The sequence below is a fragment of the Mauremys reevesii genome, linkage group 11 (assembly GCF_016161935.1).
Source record: "Mauremys reevesii isolate NIE-2019 linkage group 11, ASM1616193v1, whole genome shotgun sequence".
NCBI classification, from domain to species: domain Eukaryota; kingdom Metazoa; phylum Chordata; order Testudines; family Geoemydidae; genus Mauremys; species Mauremys reevesii.
In genome coordinates, this window is record NC_052633.1 from 59,958,700 (window position 1) to 59,978,389 (window position 19,690).

The 19,690-nt window shown below is 41.4% G+C and overlaps 1 protein-coding gene across 3 annotated transcripts in view; it reads right to left on the bottom strand.

Moving 5' to 3' along the window:
* Nucleotides 1-8,795: 8,795 nt before the first annotated feature.
* MGAT5 (alpha-1,6-mannosylglycoprotein 6-beta-N-acetylglucosaminyltransferase) overlaps nucleotides 8,796-19,690 on the bottom strand; it is a 235,215-nt gene continuing 224,320 nt past the window's right edge. For all 3 annotated transcript variants that reach the window (XM_039494729.1, XM_039494731.1, XM_039494730.1), the window contains exon 17: nucleotides 8,796-18,098. In XM_039494729.1, the coding sequence (XP_039350663.1) occupies nucleotides 17,900-18,098 (199 nt within the window). In that variant the 3' untranslated portion in view covers nucleotides 8,796-17,899. The remainder of the gene's footprint in view (nucleotides 18,099-19,690) is intronic.

Below are 19,690 nucleotides of genomic sequence, written 5' to 3' on the forward strand. Positions count from 1 at the left end.
TGATTTCCGGTGCTTTACACTGTTCTTGTTTAAGTCCATGAGTTCTATCAGTAGGTCTTTTTGTCCCAGTTGCAGTGTCCCAGAGCCAGGCTCGTACCCAAGCCCAAATGTCTACACTGCAGTTTTATGGCCCTGCAGCCCAAACTCCAATCATCCGACCCAGACCAGCTGCGAGTGTTTAATTGCTGTGTAGATATACCCTTAGGCAGGCCTGTGAGGTAGGTAAGCACTACCGCCCAGCTATCCTCTTTTTTAATGACAGAGAAACTGAATCACAAATTACATTCACTTCCATTTTTACCTAAAGTCAGATTTTTGAACCCAGCTCTCCAGCTAGGAAAAGTGCACTAACATACTGTGTTCATTTGCCCACACACATCCCCATCTCCCATTGTCCTCTATTCAACACTGGCATGAAAGGAAGCAGCATGCTTATCTATGTGTAAGTCATAAGTCTAGGATGTTCCCTACAAAACATTCTGTTCTAGAAACAGGTTTGAAGCAAAACCCCATATACGAACCTTAACAGACTCCAGATGCACATTTCAACCTGGGTCCACAGCTAATATCATCCAGTCCAATCCCTAATGCCCATGGAATAAAAAGCACTATTAAATTTGGCCTCCTTGTTGGCAGTACCAGCAGAGGGGCCAAGTAATGAATGAGGATGGACCTCCTGGTAAGTGTGGAAGCTTGTCCTGCCATAGACGCTCGCTCCCTAGGCTATCAGTCCAGCACCTCTCCCAAAGGATGACTTCACTTTCAGTTTTCAAGTCTCCTACGATAGCGTATTGATTGGGAAACAAACTTGCTATTTCTTGAACTTCAAACACAAGGTGCTGCCACTTGCTCTGCTCAACACTGCATCCTCTCTGGGAGCCGGCCACCTACTGATTGGGGGGCGCACAGTACACCACCAGGTTAGGGATGGACAAACACAGACATAACTGACTTGAGAGACCAACCAAAGACATTAAGTCCACAGAGCCCCCGGAAGGTAGGTTTTAAGTAATTCCTTTGCTGAAGGCCTATCACTTTTCTAAATCTGTTTAGCAAGTAAATAGAAAATGCTTTTCCCCCCCAGGGATAATGACACTACTTTCCGAATCAGTGTAATTGCTTTGTGATCTTGCTTCTTAAAAGGCACACGCATTATAGCATTAAAAGTCTCCCACATCAGAAGGATGCTACTCATTGATTTAAGTCTATATTGAAAGTCATTAACCCTTTGCCTCACCGCAACAAGCTGTTGTATACACCAGGCCAATTCAAAATGGGTAGCAAGTACAAGAACTGCATTTACTGGGTCAGTGCCATTTATGTGTCACACACAAGCCTGAGTTAAACTGGATTACACAGTGGGTCAGTAGGGAGATAGCGCACTAGTACTGACGACAGCCAATAGCCTAGGGCATGAGCACCTGGCTAGCAGCCAGATAAGCCAGTGCTAACACTGACTTGATTCTGTCATCAGAACCCCACTGCAAGCCCTACCGGCAGAAAGTCCACAGTTCAGACAACCCCACCATGCCTTCAGAAATCATGAGTCAGGCTCCAAAAAACCATGAGACTTCAAGTTTTCCTCCTCAACCATGAGGACTGGACTCTTAAATTAGAACAAAACAAAAACAATGAAAGCTGGGCTCTCATAATCACATGACTCCAGGAACTGAGGCTTTTAGCAAAACAGCAGATATCATGAGTCTCGATAGCATCATGAGTGTGTATTTGGTGGACACAGAAGTAGAAACAGCCTTTACCTTCTGCTCAAGTCAGCCAGTCTGGGAACCTCAGAGCACACTGGGCTCTGCAGGGCTGGCAAAGGAAGGGGTAGGAGTAGGGCTTCCTGAATTACCCAATCTCCTTGGTAGCCTCTGCCTTTGGGATTTCTATGGAGCCCAAACTAGAAATTGAAGCTGCCTATCCCAAGAAATTGAAGCTGCCTATCCCAAGTTGGTAGGTGACCTCCCTGCCTCTGTCTCAGCTGCCTCTAAAGATACAAACAGGCCATTTTCACTGCCCTGCTCCCAGGGGGTTGAATCAAATCCCACCATGTGTGACTTTGAACAATCCACACATTTCAGTTTCTCCCATCTGTAGAATGGGGATGATTCAAGGGGATGCTGTGAGGATTTGTACTGGTATTGCTTTGACAATATGAAGCATTAATTATTAATACCACAATCAATAATGGCTGCTACTAGGAGGAGCCCCGAAGTCTGCAGAAACTCTTTCCCCACAGGGTCTGCAGAAACCCTTTTTACTGAGTTGGTGTATTTCTGTTTAGCACGAGGATTCTCTGGCACAGATGCACTGTCTGCTGAAATGCAGGAATGGCAGGCAGTGGGCTGCAGCTGGACTGTGCCTCTCTCCAAGCATCTCAGTGATGGGAGCAGAGCAACACCAGTATTGTCAGAGCATCAGAAGCAACCAACTCCTAGCCCAGGCTGGAGCCTGCAAATTCTCCCTTCTCCAGAACATTGTGTCAGCAGCTCAATAATTTTTAATTTTTACCTGTTGCAGCAACTGCCTCGAATCAGTATCCAGTAGTGAGCGAATCCCCGTTTTTCCACAGCAGAAAGACGGCATACAGCTCAGCAGGATTTGAGGCCTCTGTAGGACAAACAACAGGAGGTGCAGTTCATGCCTATATGTATGAGGCCTCTACAGTGCCTGCCATACTATGCCTGTTTAAACCAGTGCAATTAGCACATTATTTTCAGTAGCATATTGACATCCCTCCCCCGAAAATTTTAATACAAAACCTGTTTAACTCAAAGGTTAATCAAATTAGCAAGATCAGGAATTCCACAATGATGGGCTTAGAGGTTTAATGCACTTGGACGACTCAGCCTGAATTGCAATGTCCTCTCATGGAAGAGAATGGATGGAGCTCAGAGTCAACTCTTCAGTCCTGACCCATATCGATGATGACCCTGTCAAATTCAGGGTGAGGCTTTTGGGAGCTGCAGGCAGGGAGGACTTGGTGGAGGGATCCACACCAGGCTGGATCAGATCTTACTGAAACCAGGCCTATAGGTGAAACCACTGGTGCAGGAGGGGGCAAAGATCTGTCCTACCCCTACCCCCTGTATCATTTTCAGTACATCAGCAAGATGTGTATTTCCACTCCAGGTCCCACCTTACGCACATTTTTTCTTATGTGGTTGCACCTCTGCCCATCTAACTGACATCACATCCTGTTTGAAAACCCACCATTTCACAAAAGCCTTCCCATAATGTAAACAGCTGAACAGTTAGGGGATGAGGTGTAAGAGTTAAAATCATTCTCCAATCTAGCCAGATCAAGGGATGAGCAGTGTACACTGTTCTATTGATCTCAAGTGTCAAAGGAGTTAAAGGTTTAATAAAACTCTTTCACTGTCCAATACTGAAACAGTATTACAAAGGTTCAGGATTTTTCTGGTTTGCGTGGTTTCTTGGCAAACACCCAAAGTTCTAAAGTTGGAAGTTTACTGATCAAAGAACAAAGAACTAGAAATCAAAACAAGGAAAAGCTGAAACTGAGTAATTATGAATAACAATCAAAACGTATTAAAGCCTCTCTCCTTTTGGAGGCAAAATATCAGTCTTACCAACAACCCTTCTTTGATGAATAGGAAAGAGTTAATTTTATTCCCAGCCCTCATGTGTTCAGGGCATTCACTTTTCCTGTTTTTTTACAAACACACAGACACAAGGTGGAGGAGAGACAGGATAAAAAAGGTGGGAGAAACAGCTTTTGTTGATGTTCTTGGAAAACTGGGCAGCTGGTCAGTCATGAATGGATGCTTTAGGCTTGCAGGTTGGTCACAACACCAGTTGCTCTGGACTCTGGCTCACATTTTGGTCAGGAATATCATTTGGTTGACTCTGTTCTCCTCAAACAGAGCACGGATGGATGGCCTGTCTCATCTCACTGGGCTGATGCACGCAATACAGTTGATTTCAGGATCCAGTGAACAGCCGAGAGAGTGGAAAGGATGGAGTAGGCAGAAAGCAACACATAAAAGGAAGGGAGACAGAACAGGATCTTACATGCATCTGAATGGAGCCTCTGCAGCACTGACATCAGGTATCCCCACTGATGGGCTGAGGACTGGATGTCATGATGACTTTCGGGACTCACAGGTGAAGTGCAAAGTTCCTTAAACATGAGCAAGGCCCGATGACTTCCCCCAGGAAAGAAAATCCTCCGGTTTGGTCTGCTCCTTCTGTGCTGGGGTCAGAGAAGGTGAGATGAGATTTTTTCTTCCAAAGTCTCCTTTTAAGAATCCCCAAAAGGGACGTCAGAGTGGAAAGTGTGCACCATAGTTCATCTCCTCCTCATTTCATTCACCAATTACATTCACTTCCATAAGGCCAACCTTGGCATAGAATCATAGAAGATTAGGGTTGGAAGAGACCTCAGGAGGTCATTTAGTCCAACCCCCAGCTCAAAGCAGGACCAATCCCAACTAAATCATCCCAGCCAGGGCTTTGTCAAGCTGGGCCTTAAAAACCTCTAAGGATGGAGATTCCACCACCTCCCTAGGTAACCCATTCCAGTGCTTCACCACCCTCCTAGTGAAATAGTGTTTCCTAATATCCAACCTAGACCTCCCCCACTGCAACTTGAGACCATTACTTCTTGTTCTGTCATCTGCCACCACTGAGAACAGCCTAGCTCCATCCTCTTTGGAACCCCTCTTCAAGTAGTTGAAGGCTGCTATCAAATCCCCCCTCACTCTTCTCTTTTGCAGACTAAACAAGCCCAGTTCCCTCAGCCTCTCCTCTCCTGATCATTTTTGTTGCCCTCTGCTGGGCTCTCTCCAATTTGTCCATATCTTTTTTGTAGTGGGGGACCCAAAACTGGACACAATACTCCAGATGTTGTCTCACCAGTGCTGAATAGAGGGGAATAATCACTTCCCTCAATCTGCTGGCAATACTCTTACTAATGCAGCCCAATATGCCATTCGCCTTCTTGGCAACAAGGGCACACTCAGGGCCGGCTCTTGGTTTTTTGCTGCCGCCAAAGCAAAAAAAAAAAAAAAAAAAAAAGGCTGGAGTGCCACCGCCGAAGCAAAGGTGCCGCCCCCCAAAGGGCTGGAATCCCACCCCTTGAGAAGTGCTGGGACACTGGTGCCTAGAGCCGACCCTGGGCACACTGCTGACTCATGTCCAGCTTCTCATCCACTGTAATCCCCAGGTCCTTTTCTGCAGAACTGCTGCTTAGACAATCAGTCCCCAGTCTGTAGCAGTGCATGGGATTCTTTTGTTCTAAGTGCAGGACTCTGCATTTGTCCTTGTTGAACCTCAACAGATTTCTTTTGGCCCAATCCTCTAATTTGTCTAGGTCACTCTGGACCCTATCCCTACCATCCAGTGTATCTACCTCTCCTCCCATCTTAGTGTCATCTGAGAACCTGCTGAGGGTGCAATCCATCCCATCATCCAGATCATTAATAAAGATGTTGAACAAAACCGGCCCCAGGACCAACCCCTGGGGTACTCCGCTTGATACCAGCTGCCAACTAGACATTGAGTCGTTGATCACTACCCGTTGAGCCCGATAATCTAGCCAGCTTTCTATCCATTTTATAGTCCATTCATCCAGCCCATACTTTTTTAACTTGCTGGCAAGAATACTGTGGGAGACTGTCTCAAAAGAGTAGGCAACTTTGTTCCTACATTTTCTTATTTATAAAATCCAACCTCAACATAGTCCTTGAGCCTTATCAAGTAGGCCTTTTTCGCTTGGACTAATTCAATTTCTCTGCCTGGTTCTCTTGCACCTGCTTATTACATTCATTATTGAAAACAACATGACCTACTTTTCATAGTTAGTTCCCAAGCACGCAAAATAAGGCTCTATTGTCACCACACTACTAACAATTCAATTTGATGCTAGCAGACATTTTAGTGCTTTGGCACCTAGATACATTGGTGGGCAACAAGGCCACAGATTAGTTTTGCATCTGTTTTAATCCAGAATGATGGGATGCATGCTAAAAAGTTTAAGCATGAGGGGTAACTGCATGAATACACACATGCTTTACTTCCCTGAAATGGAAACAGTTCTGCAGCATGGAAGAAAGGTCCTTTGAGGAGCAGGGCCAGGAATCGGCAGCAGAAAAAGATCACCACATGTGTTCACATAGCCATGACAAACTAAACTATTTAATATAACTAATGGATAAAACATACAGCTGGAGCCAGATGGAAGGCAAGATGACAACTTGCAGGCATCATGCAATTTCTTCTTGTGTTCACCACTTTACATTTGTTTTTTAAATACAAATACTACTTATTTGAGCAAGTTTGAATGTGATGTTACTAATCAGTGGAAGAACATTGGGAAACAGACACCTAGAAATTGACATCACAACTTGGGTCTGAGTACTGTTATAGGTTTTTGGAGTGTTATATAGTACTCGTCAAAATAGATGAGAAGTGGGTTAGGTACCAGCAAGAGGAGGTTACTTACCTGTAACTGGAGGTTTTTCAAGATGTGTGGTCCCAATTTGTATTCCAAACACGAGTGTGCATGCGTGCCATGCGCCGGAGATGAAAGTTTTCAGCAGCAGTGTCTGTTGACACGCACGGGCATCTTACGTTGCCACGTGCTCCAGGCCAGGTTATAAGAGGCCGTGCGGGACAACGTGTCCTCAGTCAGCCTCTTACCACTGATTAGGCAGTCCGCAGCAGAGGGGATGGTGAGCAGGTACTGGAATAGAAATAGGGACCACACATCTCGAAGAACCTCCAGTTACAGGTAAGTAACCTCCCTCCTCTTCTTTGAGTGATGGTCCCTATCTGTATGCCAAATGCGGATGAGTATGGAGCAGTGACCAGCTTGGAAGTGGATGCAAGGACGAGATGGGTAAAGCCTGCTCCAGGATGGCACATCCCATGGCTGCCCACTGGTTGATGGCGTAGCGCGCTGTGAAAGTGTGGATGGAGTACCATGTTGCTGCATGGCAGTTCTTGTGCCAGAGGACATCTGCCAGGGACGTGTCAAATTGGGCCTTCTGTTTATGCCAAGGTGTGGCAGTAGCCGATGATCGTGAGCGCTGGGATCGGGGGTGCCAACAGTTGGTTGGGTTTGTATGGTGGGTAGGGTTGCAGAGATTGCAGAGATTGCCAGTAGTAGGGGGCCAGAGTGTAAATCCCAAGGGACCGGAGGGTCACCCTCAAGTCTTCTAGGGAGTGTAGAACATCATCCATTTTAGTGGATAACAACTTGTCCTCATTGAAGGGGAGGTCCTGGATGGTGGATTGGACTCCCTGGGAAACCCAGACGATTGGGGCCATGCTTCCCACATCATCACCACTTCCATGGCCAGGGAGCAGGAGGATGTGTCCGCTGCACCTACCATGGCTTAGAGGCCAAACTTGGCCAGCAGGCAGCATTAGGCCAGTAGGGTAGAAACTGCTGATGTTTGTCTTGTGGGATGTCCTCCAAGAACACTGCCAGTTTGGCATAATTATTAAAATCATACTTCACTGGCAGAACCTGGTAGTTAGAGATGTGGAATTGCAGGGACACGGAGGAGTACAGTTTGTGGCCCATGAGGTCCAGATGCTTCGCTGCCTTATATCCGGAGGAATGGAGGTAGAGGAGTGCTGGAGTGAGTGTTCTGTGGCCGCATGCACTACCAGGGAAAACAAAGGGAGGGAAAACAAAGTCAGCCCTGTTAGCCGGCACAAAGTACCTGCATATCACCCTCTTGGGCATAAGAGCACAGGATGCTGGCTTGTGCCACACTGTTTGTGCGGGTTGCATGACGGCCTGAACAGGCAGAGCTACACATGCCAGTCCCCAAGGTTGGAGAATGTCCAGCACCTGATGAAGTTGGTTCTGGACCTCCTCCAAGGGAATGTCTAGGTCGAGGTTTCACCCCCTGCAGCAACTCCTGGTACTGATGGTGGTCGTCAGGAGGTGAGAGGGTCAGGGGGATCAGGGCCTTGTCTGGAGAGGAGGTAGCTGCCACCAGGACCGGTGGTACCAGGTCGAGCTCTGGATCCTCTTCCAGGTCCCAGTCAATCAGGTCCAGTGGAGGGGTTTGGGTGGGATGGTGTTAGGCCACCGACTGATACGGCTGGTGATAAGGGTCCCACATGAGCCATTGGTGCCACGAGACCAGGTACTGTTGGTACTTTGGGTTCCAAATATATGACGAGTGTGTGCTTGTCGCTCATAGAGAATGAATGAGGGCATGAGGTGTAGTTTTTAAACCCCGGAATGCGGGGCATAATCCTCCAAGTTGGTTTGGTGAGGCCCTGTATGGGTCAAGTAGGTACACTAATTAATTACTTTATTTACAGGACTAAAATGAAAGAAGTAGAACTATATACAGACAGTTGTTTTCATAGAAACTATAAGCACGTGAAGAGATCATTCTGACTCCGAGATAAGGAACTGAGGGAGCATTGCCCCACATGGCCTCTTAAAACCTCACCTGGAACACTTGGCAACATAAGATGATCACGTGGGTCAATGGACACTTCTGTTTAAAATCTTCCAGCTCCGGCGCAAGCACACTCACATTTTGAATACATCGAGGGACCATCATGAAGAATCCATATTTTACTTTTATTTCTGTACTACTACAATTTCCAGTTACATTTCTTGTACACATACAAAAATCAAAGTTCAAAAGAAAAACTTAATAGCAATAAAATGAGAGATTTCTTTTTTATATTACTTGAAAAGCAGCAAATTACAGTTGTTTATTAGTACTGATCATATACGTGGGCATTTTTACAATAGTAAACATAATATTGACAAAAGAGAGCTGGTCTTCATTGTATTTTTAAGTGGATTTTACTATCACATTTTAGCACTGCCAAAAAGGTTAGCACTCCCAAAGAGAATCGTATTGTCCACACCAGATGTATAAGGACAAACAGCAAGAGAGAGATCTAGAAAGCACCTCCCCCAGCCTCACCCAAAGTACATTAAATCCCTCCTCAAAACCTCTCTTCCTTAAGGTCTACCCATTCAGATAACATACCTTCCTGCATATCCACATCTACAACCTACTTATAGTTATTCTCTGTCTCCCCCAGTGCATGCTGTTGGATTTTGCCTTAAACTGTAAACTCCTTGATAGCGTAAAGGTGGAGGCCTGGCAGATCAGATTTGAAGGTACTTGTGGCCTCCTGGAAAGTGGCCTGGGAACAAGAGTGAAAGAGGGAAGCAAAGCATGAGGTCAGGTGTGCAGCTTTGGCAGACAGAGCAAAGGGAACAAAATAGGGCTAGCGAAAAGAGAGCAGAGAAGGGATAGACTAAGTTGCACAGGCCTTTGAACATGCAACAAAGAGCTAAGAAGAAACAGAGTTGGCAATCCCATTCCAGTCCCCAAGGACAAACATCTGCACCCCCCCAGAAGCCATCACGGAAATTGACCCCAATTGGAAAACTTGTTGCTGGCCTCAGCCGGGACATCAAGAAGTGAAAGGGAATGGAGAGTGAACTAACCTCTCAGCAGAAGGGTAACAGCTGAGGTACATTGACAGGGTAGCGTAAGAAGTTTGTGCTGTAGAGATATGGCGCTGTACCAGTTTCTGGATGGAGGACTTCAGTCTTCAGAGTGCTCAATCTGGCACCTATCATCTGTGGTAAATTCACACTCCAAATCTCTTTAAACATACAATAAGCAGCCAACTAGTGGTATCTCATGATATGATGCAGGAAATTAGAGAGAAGGGGCTAGATCCTCATCTGGTGTTAACCGATATAGCTACATGGACGTCAAATGGAGATATGCTAGTTTAAACCAGCTGAGCATGTTGCCTAAAGTTTCAAGCTTGGTCACTTGTTGCAAAAGCAAATTTGTAGAACACTCACAAGCTCTTTAAGGTCTGAAATGTAAATACATAGAAAGTCTACTTAAAATAAGGGGGCATTTGACCCAAGAGATCATAGCTCTTCTTCTGGAACTACTTGGCTTATTGTGCCTGTGAATACCTGCCATATTAGTCTCTTAAAGTCATAGCAACTCCACTGCCACATTTGTGTAATAAAAATCCTTCAAGAATCCGAGGACATTCAGCTACTGATGTGCTTTCCTCAAATGAAATCTCATCTTTTCAATTTGTATATTTAGCTTATTTTGCTAAATTCTGGTAAATTAAAAATACCAGATTTTATACCCCCGCACCTCAAGAAATATCTCATGTAAAGAACTGGTTCCCTAGCTGTCTTATCTGCCACGATCCATTTAGACAGAATTGTTTACTGTTGTTTAATCACCTTTGAATAGAGAGTTTCATGACAGATATATGGGCAGCCCACAAACTGTTGCAATGCAAATCACATTGATGCGATCCTTGCAAAAACTGCAGCTGGTGGAATTCCCATTTAAGCACATATACAATCACAAATCCAAATCACACAAGAAAAAGTTTATTGAAAAATAAAGTTCTCCCTAGTTCTCTCTACAACAGCAAAATCAAAGTGTAGTTCTATGCCATTAAAATACACATTCAGACATTTACATATTTTTAAAGAATCCCATCCTAGTGAATTTCAATAATTTGACAATATGTTACCAGCCATTGCAACTTGTACTATTGTGAATCAAACCGCTTGAACCTAATATAGTGGAACACAACCATTCAGAAAAGCAAAAAACTAAATTTCAAGAGATAGTTAAAAATGAAAACATATAAAGTGAGCCTGACCCTGAAGTTCTTGTGTACATGCAAAATCTCCCACTGACTTCAAAATTTTCTGTGAACAAAGACAGCAGAATTAGGCCCTTCAAAACTCAAAATACTTCATGATAGTATTTAAATTTATCTTTTTACCCGCCCACCCACCTTTTCTTGAATAGCTTCAGAATCTTCCAGGTAACATTTCTGACCCTAGTAATTTCCTTTTCCATTTGGCAAATACTGCATTTCCTTGTTCCTCCCTGTATTTCTTAGGGAGAACAAACCAAGGGGGTTACTTTCTTTTACGGTCTCCAGCATCAATGATTACAGCAAAAAAATTGTTAATGAATGCAGCAAATTCATTCCTGGTATAACCCTACTGAATCTAACAGAGTGGCAGCAGGGATGAATTTGGCCCTGTGTGTTTTGTGCTCTTATGAGGCCTGATCACTCAAGGTACTGCACGTTCTCTCCTGATCTAGCACAGCATTTCACATCTTCAGCTTTAAGCAAAATGGAGTAAGCTCAATCGACTCAATGAGGATATTCACTTACTTAAAGCTAAGCCACTGCTTTGTTAGATCAGGGCCAGTGTCCAGCACCATGAAACACTGAACCCTTGATGCATGGACAGGGGAGGGTTGGAGTGGATTTGGCCTCATGCTTTCTAACAGTGACACCAGAGGGTTAGAACTTTCAGTGCGATGCAAATGTCTCCTCTCACAGAAGTCAATGGACACATTGCCATTAACTTCAGTAGGAACAGGGAGGGGTCCATAATATTGCAATGCTGCAACATGCACCCTTATGATCCTAAAGAACTTGTGCACATGAGTAGCTTTACTCACATGGGTAGTCCAGGTTAGTGCTGTTGGACACACTGTCAGTCTAGACCACCGCTAGTATTCATCTCTCCTGCAGACAGCAGATGGAAGGCCATTACAGATTTTATAGTAAGTGGATTTTTAAAACAGGTTCTGTGTTTGGAATGTTAAGGTTATTCCTATTTTATTAGGGTTTAAAGCAGAGCAAATACTCGGTCTTAACTATTTGACAATGTTACATTAATTAAATTAATGCTGAGTTCTTGAAGGGTTAGAGTGGGTCTGCTGACTCAAAATAGTATTGCTGTTTTTTAAGAGTATTAACATAAAAGGACTTAAATTAAAATTAAGCCATGTACAAGTATAAATAAGAGGTTTGTGGTAGCTGAACTGTGTTCAGACATTTAGCTCTGTGAACAAGGATAGGATTGATAACTCAACGGGAGACAGCCAAGCTTCAGCCATTTGCATTTGCTATACATTTCCTACAGTCTGCACTCGTGCTCAGGAATCAGTTTGCTGATCTTGTGGACACGTTCTTATTCTATTAGCTAGCACTATACTGAAAAGTTTCAAACAAATTGAAAAAATATTTTTCTATAAAGCAGTTTAAAAATATGAAGGAAAAGATTTGTTTCAATAATAGATTTTAAAGCAATATATGGAAAGGTTGGATTTACAGCAAAAGCAATACATTTATTTAAAGGCCTCCTAAGCCTTCCCTGTTTTTGTTCCAAGCAGACTGATGCCAATTGAAAATCTCATTGATTGGATCCGCCCCGAAGACAGTGGGACAAAGGAGAACTAGAAGTGGATGTAGCTCTGCTAATGAAGAGATAAAAGTGAAGTGGCTGTGGCCCAAATATCACAAAGCCATGCTAATATTTGTGACCATGCCAACAAAACTAGTACATCTGAATAAAATCAGAGCTACAGCAACAACTCATCACTCACTTCCCACTGAAGATTGTCATAATAGGAATCTGTCATCTGCGTTTTTCTTTAGACACTGAAACACCCCCCGGTGAATGGATATTCAAACAAAACTTCAACCTATTTAAAATATTAAATTATATACACTTTTAAATAAACGAGGCGTCATGGCAGAAAGATACATCATAGCAGTGAACAATTCAGATGCACTGACAGATGCACAAGAGAACCTATCATTGATAAAAGTAACTTAAAATGTGAAACCTTTATCCCATTTGAATCAAACTGTTAATCCCGTTCATCAAACTGTGCCTCCTGTTTATTAAAGGGAGTAGCTGCTTTCTTAATTTGAAGAAAACAGAATGGAGGTGGTAGATGCAAAAGCTACCAGAATCTGATCCAGCCTCCTTTCAAGTCCATTCCACCATTGACTTTGATGGGAACAGAATCTGGCCCTAAATGCACTGTGAGCCAGACATACTTGAGAAAGCAATTTGGACTTGTATATATTAAAAATGTAACCCTAAGCTTCCAAATCATCTATGTAACTTGGCTAAGTGAGCCATATAAAGGGGCAAGGCACACCAGCAGTTATGTTGCACTGTATTGTGCATTTTCAAAGTGGAGTACAAGCTAAAATCCTCACACCACCAAGCTGAGGTAGGCAAGCACAATAGGTATTAGAAGCTGTACTGTACAGAGGGAAAAGAAACACAGGTTAATGACCCCATTTTCCATTTGAAGTCAATGGAAGCTGTGGGGCCCTAAGTACCTCTGGAAAAAAAAATCAGGCAATAAATGACTTACAAAATGATGCAGAAATCAGTGATGGAGCTGCAATTGGAACCTAGGAGTCCCTGGCCCCCGTTTCCAAGGTTAGTCCCCTAGATCTTGCTACACTGAAATTTGATCATAAGCTATTCAAAATCTCCTTTTCCTGCAGGAAAGACAAACATTTCTAATTTGCCAAGAGCCTGCCAGGTGCTGAGTACCCTGAGTTCCCTCTTAATTATGGACTCTAATTGCATAAAGTCAGATACTCATGAAAAGCAAACTATTGTATTCTGGCTAGTAGTGCCAGCAAATGAATAAAACATTTTCAGGCATCCAGACTCATGTCTATCTTATATATCCCCACTACTGAAGTATCTGAGTACTTCACAATCTTTAATGTGTCTCTCCCATTTCCTTAAACTCACATTTGGCAATTTTAATAGCTACTTCCAGCTCTTCACTGTCTTCTTGTGGGGCATAGTGGATCTATATTGCTCCAAGGTCATTAAACAAGAGAGCTATGTTTAAATATTGCATTCCAATGCACTATCTTCCCATCAGACCACACATATTCAACAAAGGATATTACATTTACAATGGTGATTCTTTGCAAAGAACCAGTTATGTCTTTTCCTTCATATTTCTAGACAGCTTTTCTCAGCTATTTAAAAAAACATTTTAGAAGTCACACTTAGTATTTATATAGCAACAAGGACTTTTTTAAACCCTAAAATCAGCGTTCCATTATACTTGTTCACACAGTACCCACATTCCAAACATCCATCCAAAAATAAAGGCACATAAACATTAAATATTTGCAGAAGTAACTTAATCTGACATTAGGCAAAACATACAATTGTAACTAATAAATTACAAAGAGAGAAACAAAAGAGACACAATCACAAAGAAAACTAAGCCAAATATGCAAAAAGCTTATCTAGTTATACATGTGCAAATCAACTTGCATATATGAAATAAATGAGGTTTTTACTGGCATTTTTAAACAGTGTATATTTACCAACTTTACCTTTCAAAGGCAAGCCTTTTATGTTAACTTTAATAAATTATGTAAATTCTTTTCTCAAGTTTTCTAATCTCATAGGAATAAGATTTTTCAAAAATCAGGTCACATACAAAAAATACAAAAGTTTAAAACAAAAGAATTTTTTGATTTATGACGGATATGTTTATGAGCTTATAATATGATTGTTATACTTCAGTTGACACACCTGATTTCCATCAATTACAGGTCAGTGTATCCAAAATTAATTCTTGCAAAAACCTGAAGTCTGAAAAAGGAAGTGCGAGTTTCAGTAATAAAGTAAAATACATACATTAATGCAATCCCATCTTATAACCAATCATTCTTCCACAAAGCCATCATTCAAGTGCAGTATGTGGACTATACATTTATTATTTAAGTAAGAGGGGAAAGACTCAGCTTAATTGTGGCGTTTATGACAGAAGATTGTGTCCACATTTTAGAAAAAATGGGCAACAATCTAGTTCAACAATTTTAGTGAATGATTCATAATTTCTAAAATAATACCCTATGCATCTGCCTGAGTGCTTACTTGCAAAATGGAGTGTTCAGATGTACAAGAACCCACTTGCTTATACATTTAAAGACTATTACCACAGGAAAAAAAACAAAACTAAATGTTGATAGCAACTTCAGTTTTTTTCTATCCAATAAGTCTTCAAGGCAAGCAAAGCAGAATTTGAAAACAAAGAATATCCATATGCAGAAAGTTATCTTCCATGATCTAACACGCTTCTCTCTTTCAGAAAATAAAACTGAAGCTGCACATTGCAAGAGTACTTTTCCTTTTGAAAAGAGAGCTCAGCATCTTCAAGGTTTAGACACAACAACAACAAAACAAAGTCCTTGGAAAATGTCTCATATTGGGCAGGACTTTTGAAGGGAACAGCAAAATTCCCAAAATTCTCTGTGGGAGTAGGATGTAGCCCTACTGATTATCCCCCCTTCCTCCCATCAAAAAAAAATCATTGATTTCTGCTGCTGGAAGGAGCTTAATGGTTTTCTCTCCTCCTCCCGCCTTTCTCCAATATACAGTAACAAAATTCAGTAGCTCAGAAATAAACAAATACTACAGAGATCATAGCTCCCCCTGCTGTGGTAAAGACTGCGCTGACAGCACTATATTACTGAACAATACAGTGCATCAGAGATGGCAGTATCAACAAACTAGCAGAAATCCTCTATCCTCAGTTTTTAGAGGCAAAACACAATTGTATTATGCAATGTGTTCCATACAATGGTAAGAAACAAGCAAGTGTGTATTTACAGCTTAGTGCCTTTTTTTTTTTAAAACAGCAAATGTTTTCTAATTGTTATATTACAGTAGGCCATGGTGCTTTGGATTATTTAAGCACGCACGCACAAGTCTTTATTGCCAATGTATGATGTGATGTTCCATCTAACTTATTATATTTCTGATTACCGAAACTCAGGTTGCATCACAAAAAGGCAGATTCTGTTGTAACCAATAAGTTAATGCCAGATATAAGGCCCAAATTGGTGCGCATATTTTCTTTAAAGCCTGGGATTCTTCTGGCTGTAGTCGTATCATATGTACAGGAATATGGAGAACACCTTAAATGAACTGTTGAGGCACCTCAGATTCCAATCCTAAAAAAAGCCAAGAATCAGAGCTGCCTGGATATTAAAAGCCAATGCAAACAGCATCCAGGCTGACTGAGGGAATGCCTGCGACACTCCTAACAACTGCTCAGTTTCTTTTCATACAAAACTATGCCTAATAAGTAACCAGTTATGTTCCATTTTTGTAGAATTATTGCAATTACAGAAGCTTTACTATCATTACATCCCAGTTATTATTGATCAACACTGCTGCACAGGCACCTGCCATATATACTTTCTGGATACTCTATCATTTAGACACCAATTTCTATCTAGTCTGCAGTACTTGTTACATTGTGTAACAATGAAATGGGAGTGTTGAATTTAATTTAATTTAATTTAAACATACTTGAAATTACACTCAAGTTGGAAACTGAACTTTTACTTTTCTGTTAACTTCTCTTGATAATTTGACAGTTTCAGTCGTGTTTCCCTTATTTGGTCTTTGGTAGGTCATGAGAGACTTCAATACTCTCACACAGATAATGAATGATGGGTATAAAAATGAGTGAACCTGATATATTCTAGAGAAAAATATTAAAGTGCCTATACTTTCATTAATGGAGAGACTGGGTAGTGCTTGTTAAATCTTCACAAAGAAAGGGGAGGAAAAAATGAAATTGAGGTTTTTCAGTTATGACTGGGAAATACCCAAGTTTTAAACCTGCTACTATGGTCTTTTTCAAATCCTACTGCAGACTAAGCAATTCATTTCCCTCTAATTTAACATAACTTTTCCCAGCCACGAACAGTGCTTTCAAACGTTAGCTTGTGCTGCAACAAAATAGAAATTTACTCTTTATAAAAAAAAAAAATGTTACTACTTAAAAAGATTTAGTTCACTGTTCTAAACAAGGCTGAATTTCAATTCAAACTCTTGGTAACTAACTGTAGTTTTTAAATGCATCACTGGCCCGCCTATTTAAAAAAAAAGGACAAAGAATCCAGAAAAGCGATCAACAATATTTTTCCTAAGAAGTTTTCCTTCTCTGATAATTGCTCTTTAAAATATCTTCCTCTTTAAAAACAGAGCTTGTTATGAAGACTGTTCACATTCCTATGATACAATAATTTATAGTTAGTTGATCCTTTCTCCATCTTGCAGTAATGCTTTAACTACTGTAAGGTATAGCAAACTGAGGATCAAATAATATTGCTCAAATGATGCGGAATACTTTTTGCTTCACACAGTACATTGAATAGGCAGACAACAACAGAAGCATGGGCAAATTCCAAGGATCACTCTCTAAACAGACCCGGTAAACTGACGACAACAAGTCCATTTTAAAATGGCCGTATGCTTCCATGGCTGTTCCACACCAGAGTATGCCACAATCATAATCAGTACTCAAGCAACAACAGGATGTGTCACACTCTGGCAGCCACTGATCCTCACATTCTCAGAGCTGCCTGTTTAGAGTGCTCCGGTACAGTAGTTGTGATGCAGACGGTACCTTGTAGTACGTGAGGATTTAAAAAAGGACTGGGAGCAGGCAGCTATGTATTGTTATTTGTGTTACCTTGTGGTTCCAAGTTCTTGTGAAATGCACCATTTAATAGCCATTCAAGCTGCAGCAGCACCCAAAATAGTGCCCCAATAATAAAAGTCGTCATCTCCCCCACCCCCCCAAGCACATTTTTTCCCCAATTTTGTACTGGAATGATGTTCATATTCTTAGCTGATGATGACAGGATGTTTTAACTTGTTAAAAAAATAGAAAACACTTGTTTCATCCAAAAAACAACAAAAAGTTTGATGGGTCTGGGAATTTTCTACAAACTGTTCTTCGCCATGATCTCCAAATTGTTACAAAGCATGGAACGTCATTTCTCTTCTCCTTGAGTAGGTGGAAGATTTCAAAGAGCTCCACTGCAAGTGTTCACTTAGAAAAAAAATAAAAATCATTTTGATATTCGTTATGAATCCCTCTTCTCAGAGAATTCCGCTTGGCAGCATTTGCTCGACCTGCAGCAAGACAACTGGACAAAAGTGCAGGAAGTATAAGTAGTTCTCTCAAAACCACTTTGTTTGTCCACAAACTAAAGCAAGGTGCTGCTGCTATAGACAATCTTTACAAAGTGCAACCTGTCCCTTATTATAGTCTCTGCAGGGGCAGATTCGTTTGTGGTTTGGATGGGATCCTGCACAGCTGAACAGCAAAAGATCGCCCTGAAAAATGCAGTGTTTTCTGCTTTCATCAAAAGATGGGACCACGATATCATTTGCAGATTCAACAGTTTGGCATTCCACGTTATACCTATAAAGCAAGACACACTTGTCTAAGTCACATTCCCATCATTCATTTATAGCAATTCAGGTAAATAATTTTCACCCCCAAGACTACACTCCTAAGACTACAGCCGTACGATAAAAAGCTAAAAAAACCATGAACTCGAGGAGTAATTAAATCATACCATGATATTACATTACACAGTTTCCAAGTAAACACTCAGCCAAACAAAAATAGGCTAATATAGATCATATAGTAACTGCTGGTTTATAGCAACGGCCAATGGGCATAAACAGAATATTAGTCATTTTACTTTCCAAGTTTCCAATAATAGCAACCCCATTCTGCCTATTGGTGCTGGAAATTGATCAAGATTTATGATGCTAAGCAGCAACATAAAATGCTTTCATCCCATTAGGAGTCTGGCTCTGTTCCTACAGAAAGTTAAGCTGGAAATGTTAAGTATTAAAAAACAATAAAGAAGTTTCAAACTATGTTAAACTGACAAGCCTCAGAGTCCTGTAGAAATGGGACTGATTTTGTGATGTGCCTCCCTACCTTTTTATTGCACTGAATTGTGCAGGGATAGGAGAAACTGAGATTGATTTGTTTCATGAAGTCTTTAGAACTTTTTGTAAACAGTACATGTAGCAGAATGTACGGGTGTTAAACTGGGAAACAGTCAAGAATGAGGGAAAATCACAATGCAACAAAAAAATTTCAAACAAAATTTTTGATCTTGTGGTATGAATTGGAAAACATTCAGTCTCATTCCTCCTAGAGAGTTTCTTTGACTGCCTCTCTAGTTCTCCATTTCTCACTCTCCATCTTATTCTCAGTATAGAATCCATCTGTCTCATTTGCTGCAGCCTTGGTACATGGTCCATCATTACTGTACCTCCTTCTACTCAGACTATATTACCTATGAAATGCTCTTAAATCTTTGCGATTTGTCAGATAAAATACTATAACCCAAGATGGGCAAATTTTGTCTGCTGAGTATCTCAACTCTTAATGAAGTTTGGACCAAAAAGGTGCAATATTTTCAGTGAACAATTATTCAGAACGAGCAATTGCAGACATCAAATGCTAGTCAGCATGCACAGTTATTTCCTGTAACATAATCCCATCTCTGCTCTGATTCTGGTTTAATCCAGAAATGTAAAAAGCTATTCTTCTAATTTGTCATCTGACTTCTCCATTGGGGACACATTTTGCTTACATTAAAGATGTATTAGCTTTATATTGCATCTTCCATGAAGACAAGGATCTGTAAGGGAGCAATTTTTCCTCATTTAAGCACAATACAGACCAATTACAGCTGGATAAATACAGTAATAGGGCCATTCTGCAGAATTAACTGTACAAAAGAACTGCAGTTAGGATTCTCTCTCCATAAAGTTTGTCAGACTAGTGATCCAGAAATAAAAACCTGCGTGTCTCATTACCAATATCCTGAGCCAACCACTGTCATCTTACTTAGTCCATAAAAGTATCACAAGCATTAACATAAATGCTTTTTTCATTTTGTTTTTGGCAATACATAATTCAGATGTTGGCCTCTTTCCAATCAATGTGACCAGAAATTCCTGGTACGGGGTCATTTCTCTACAGAGGGC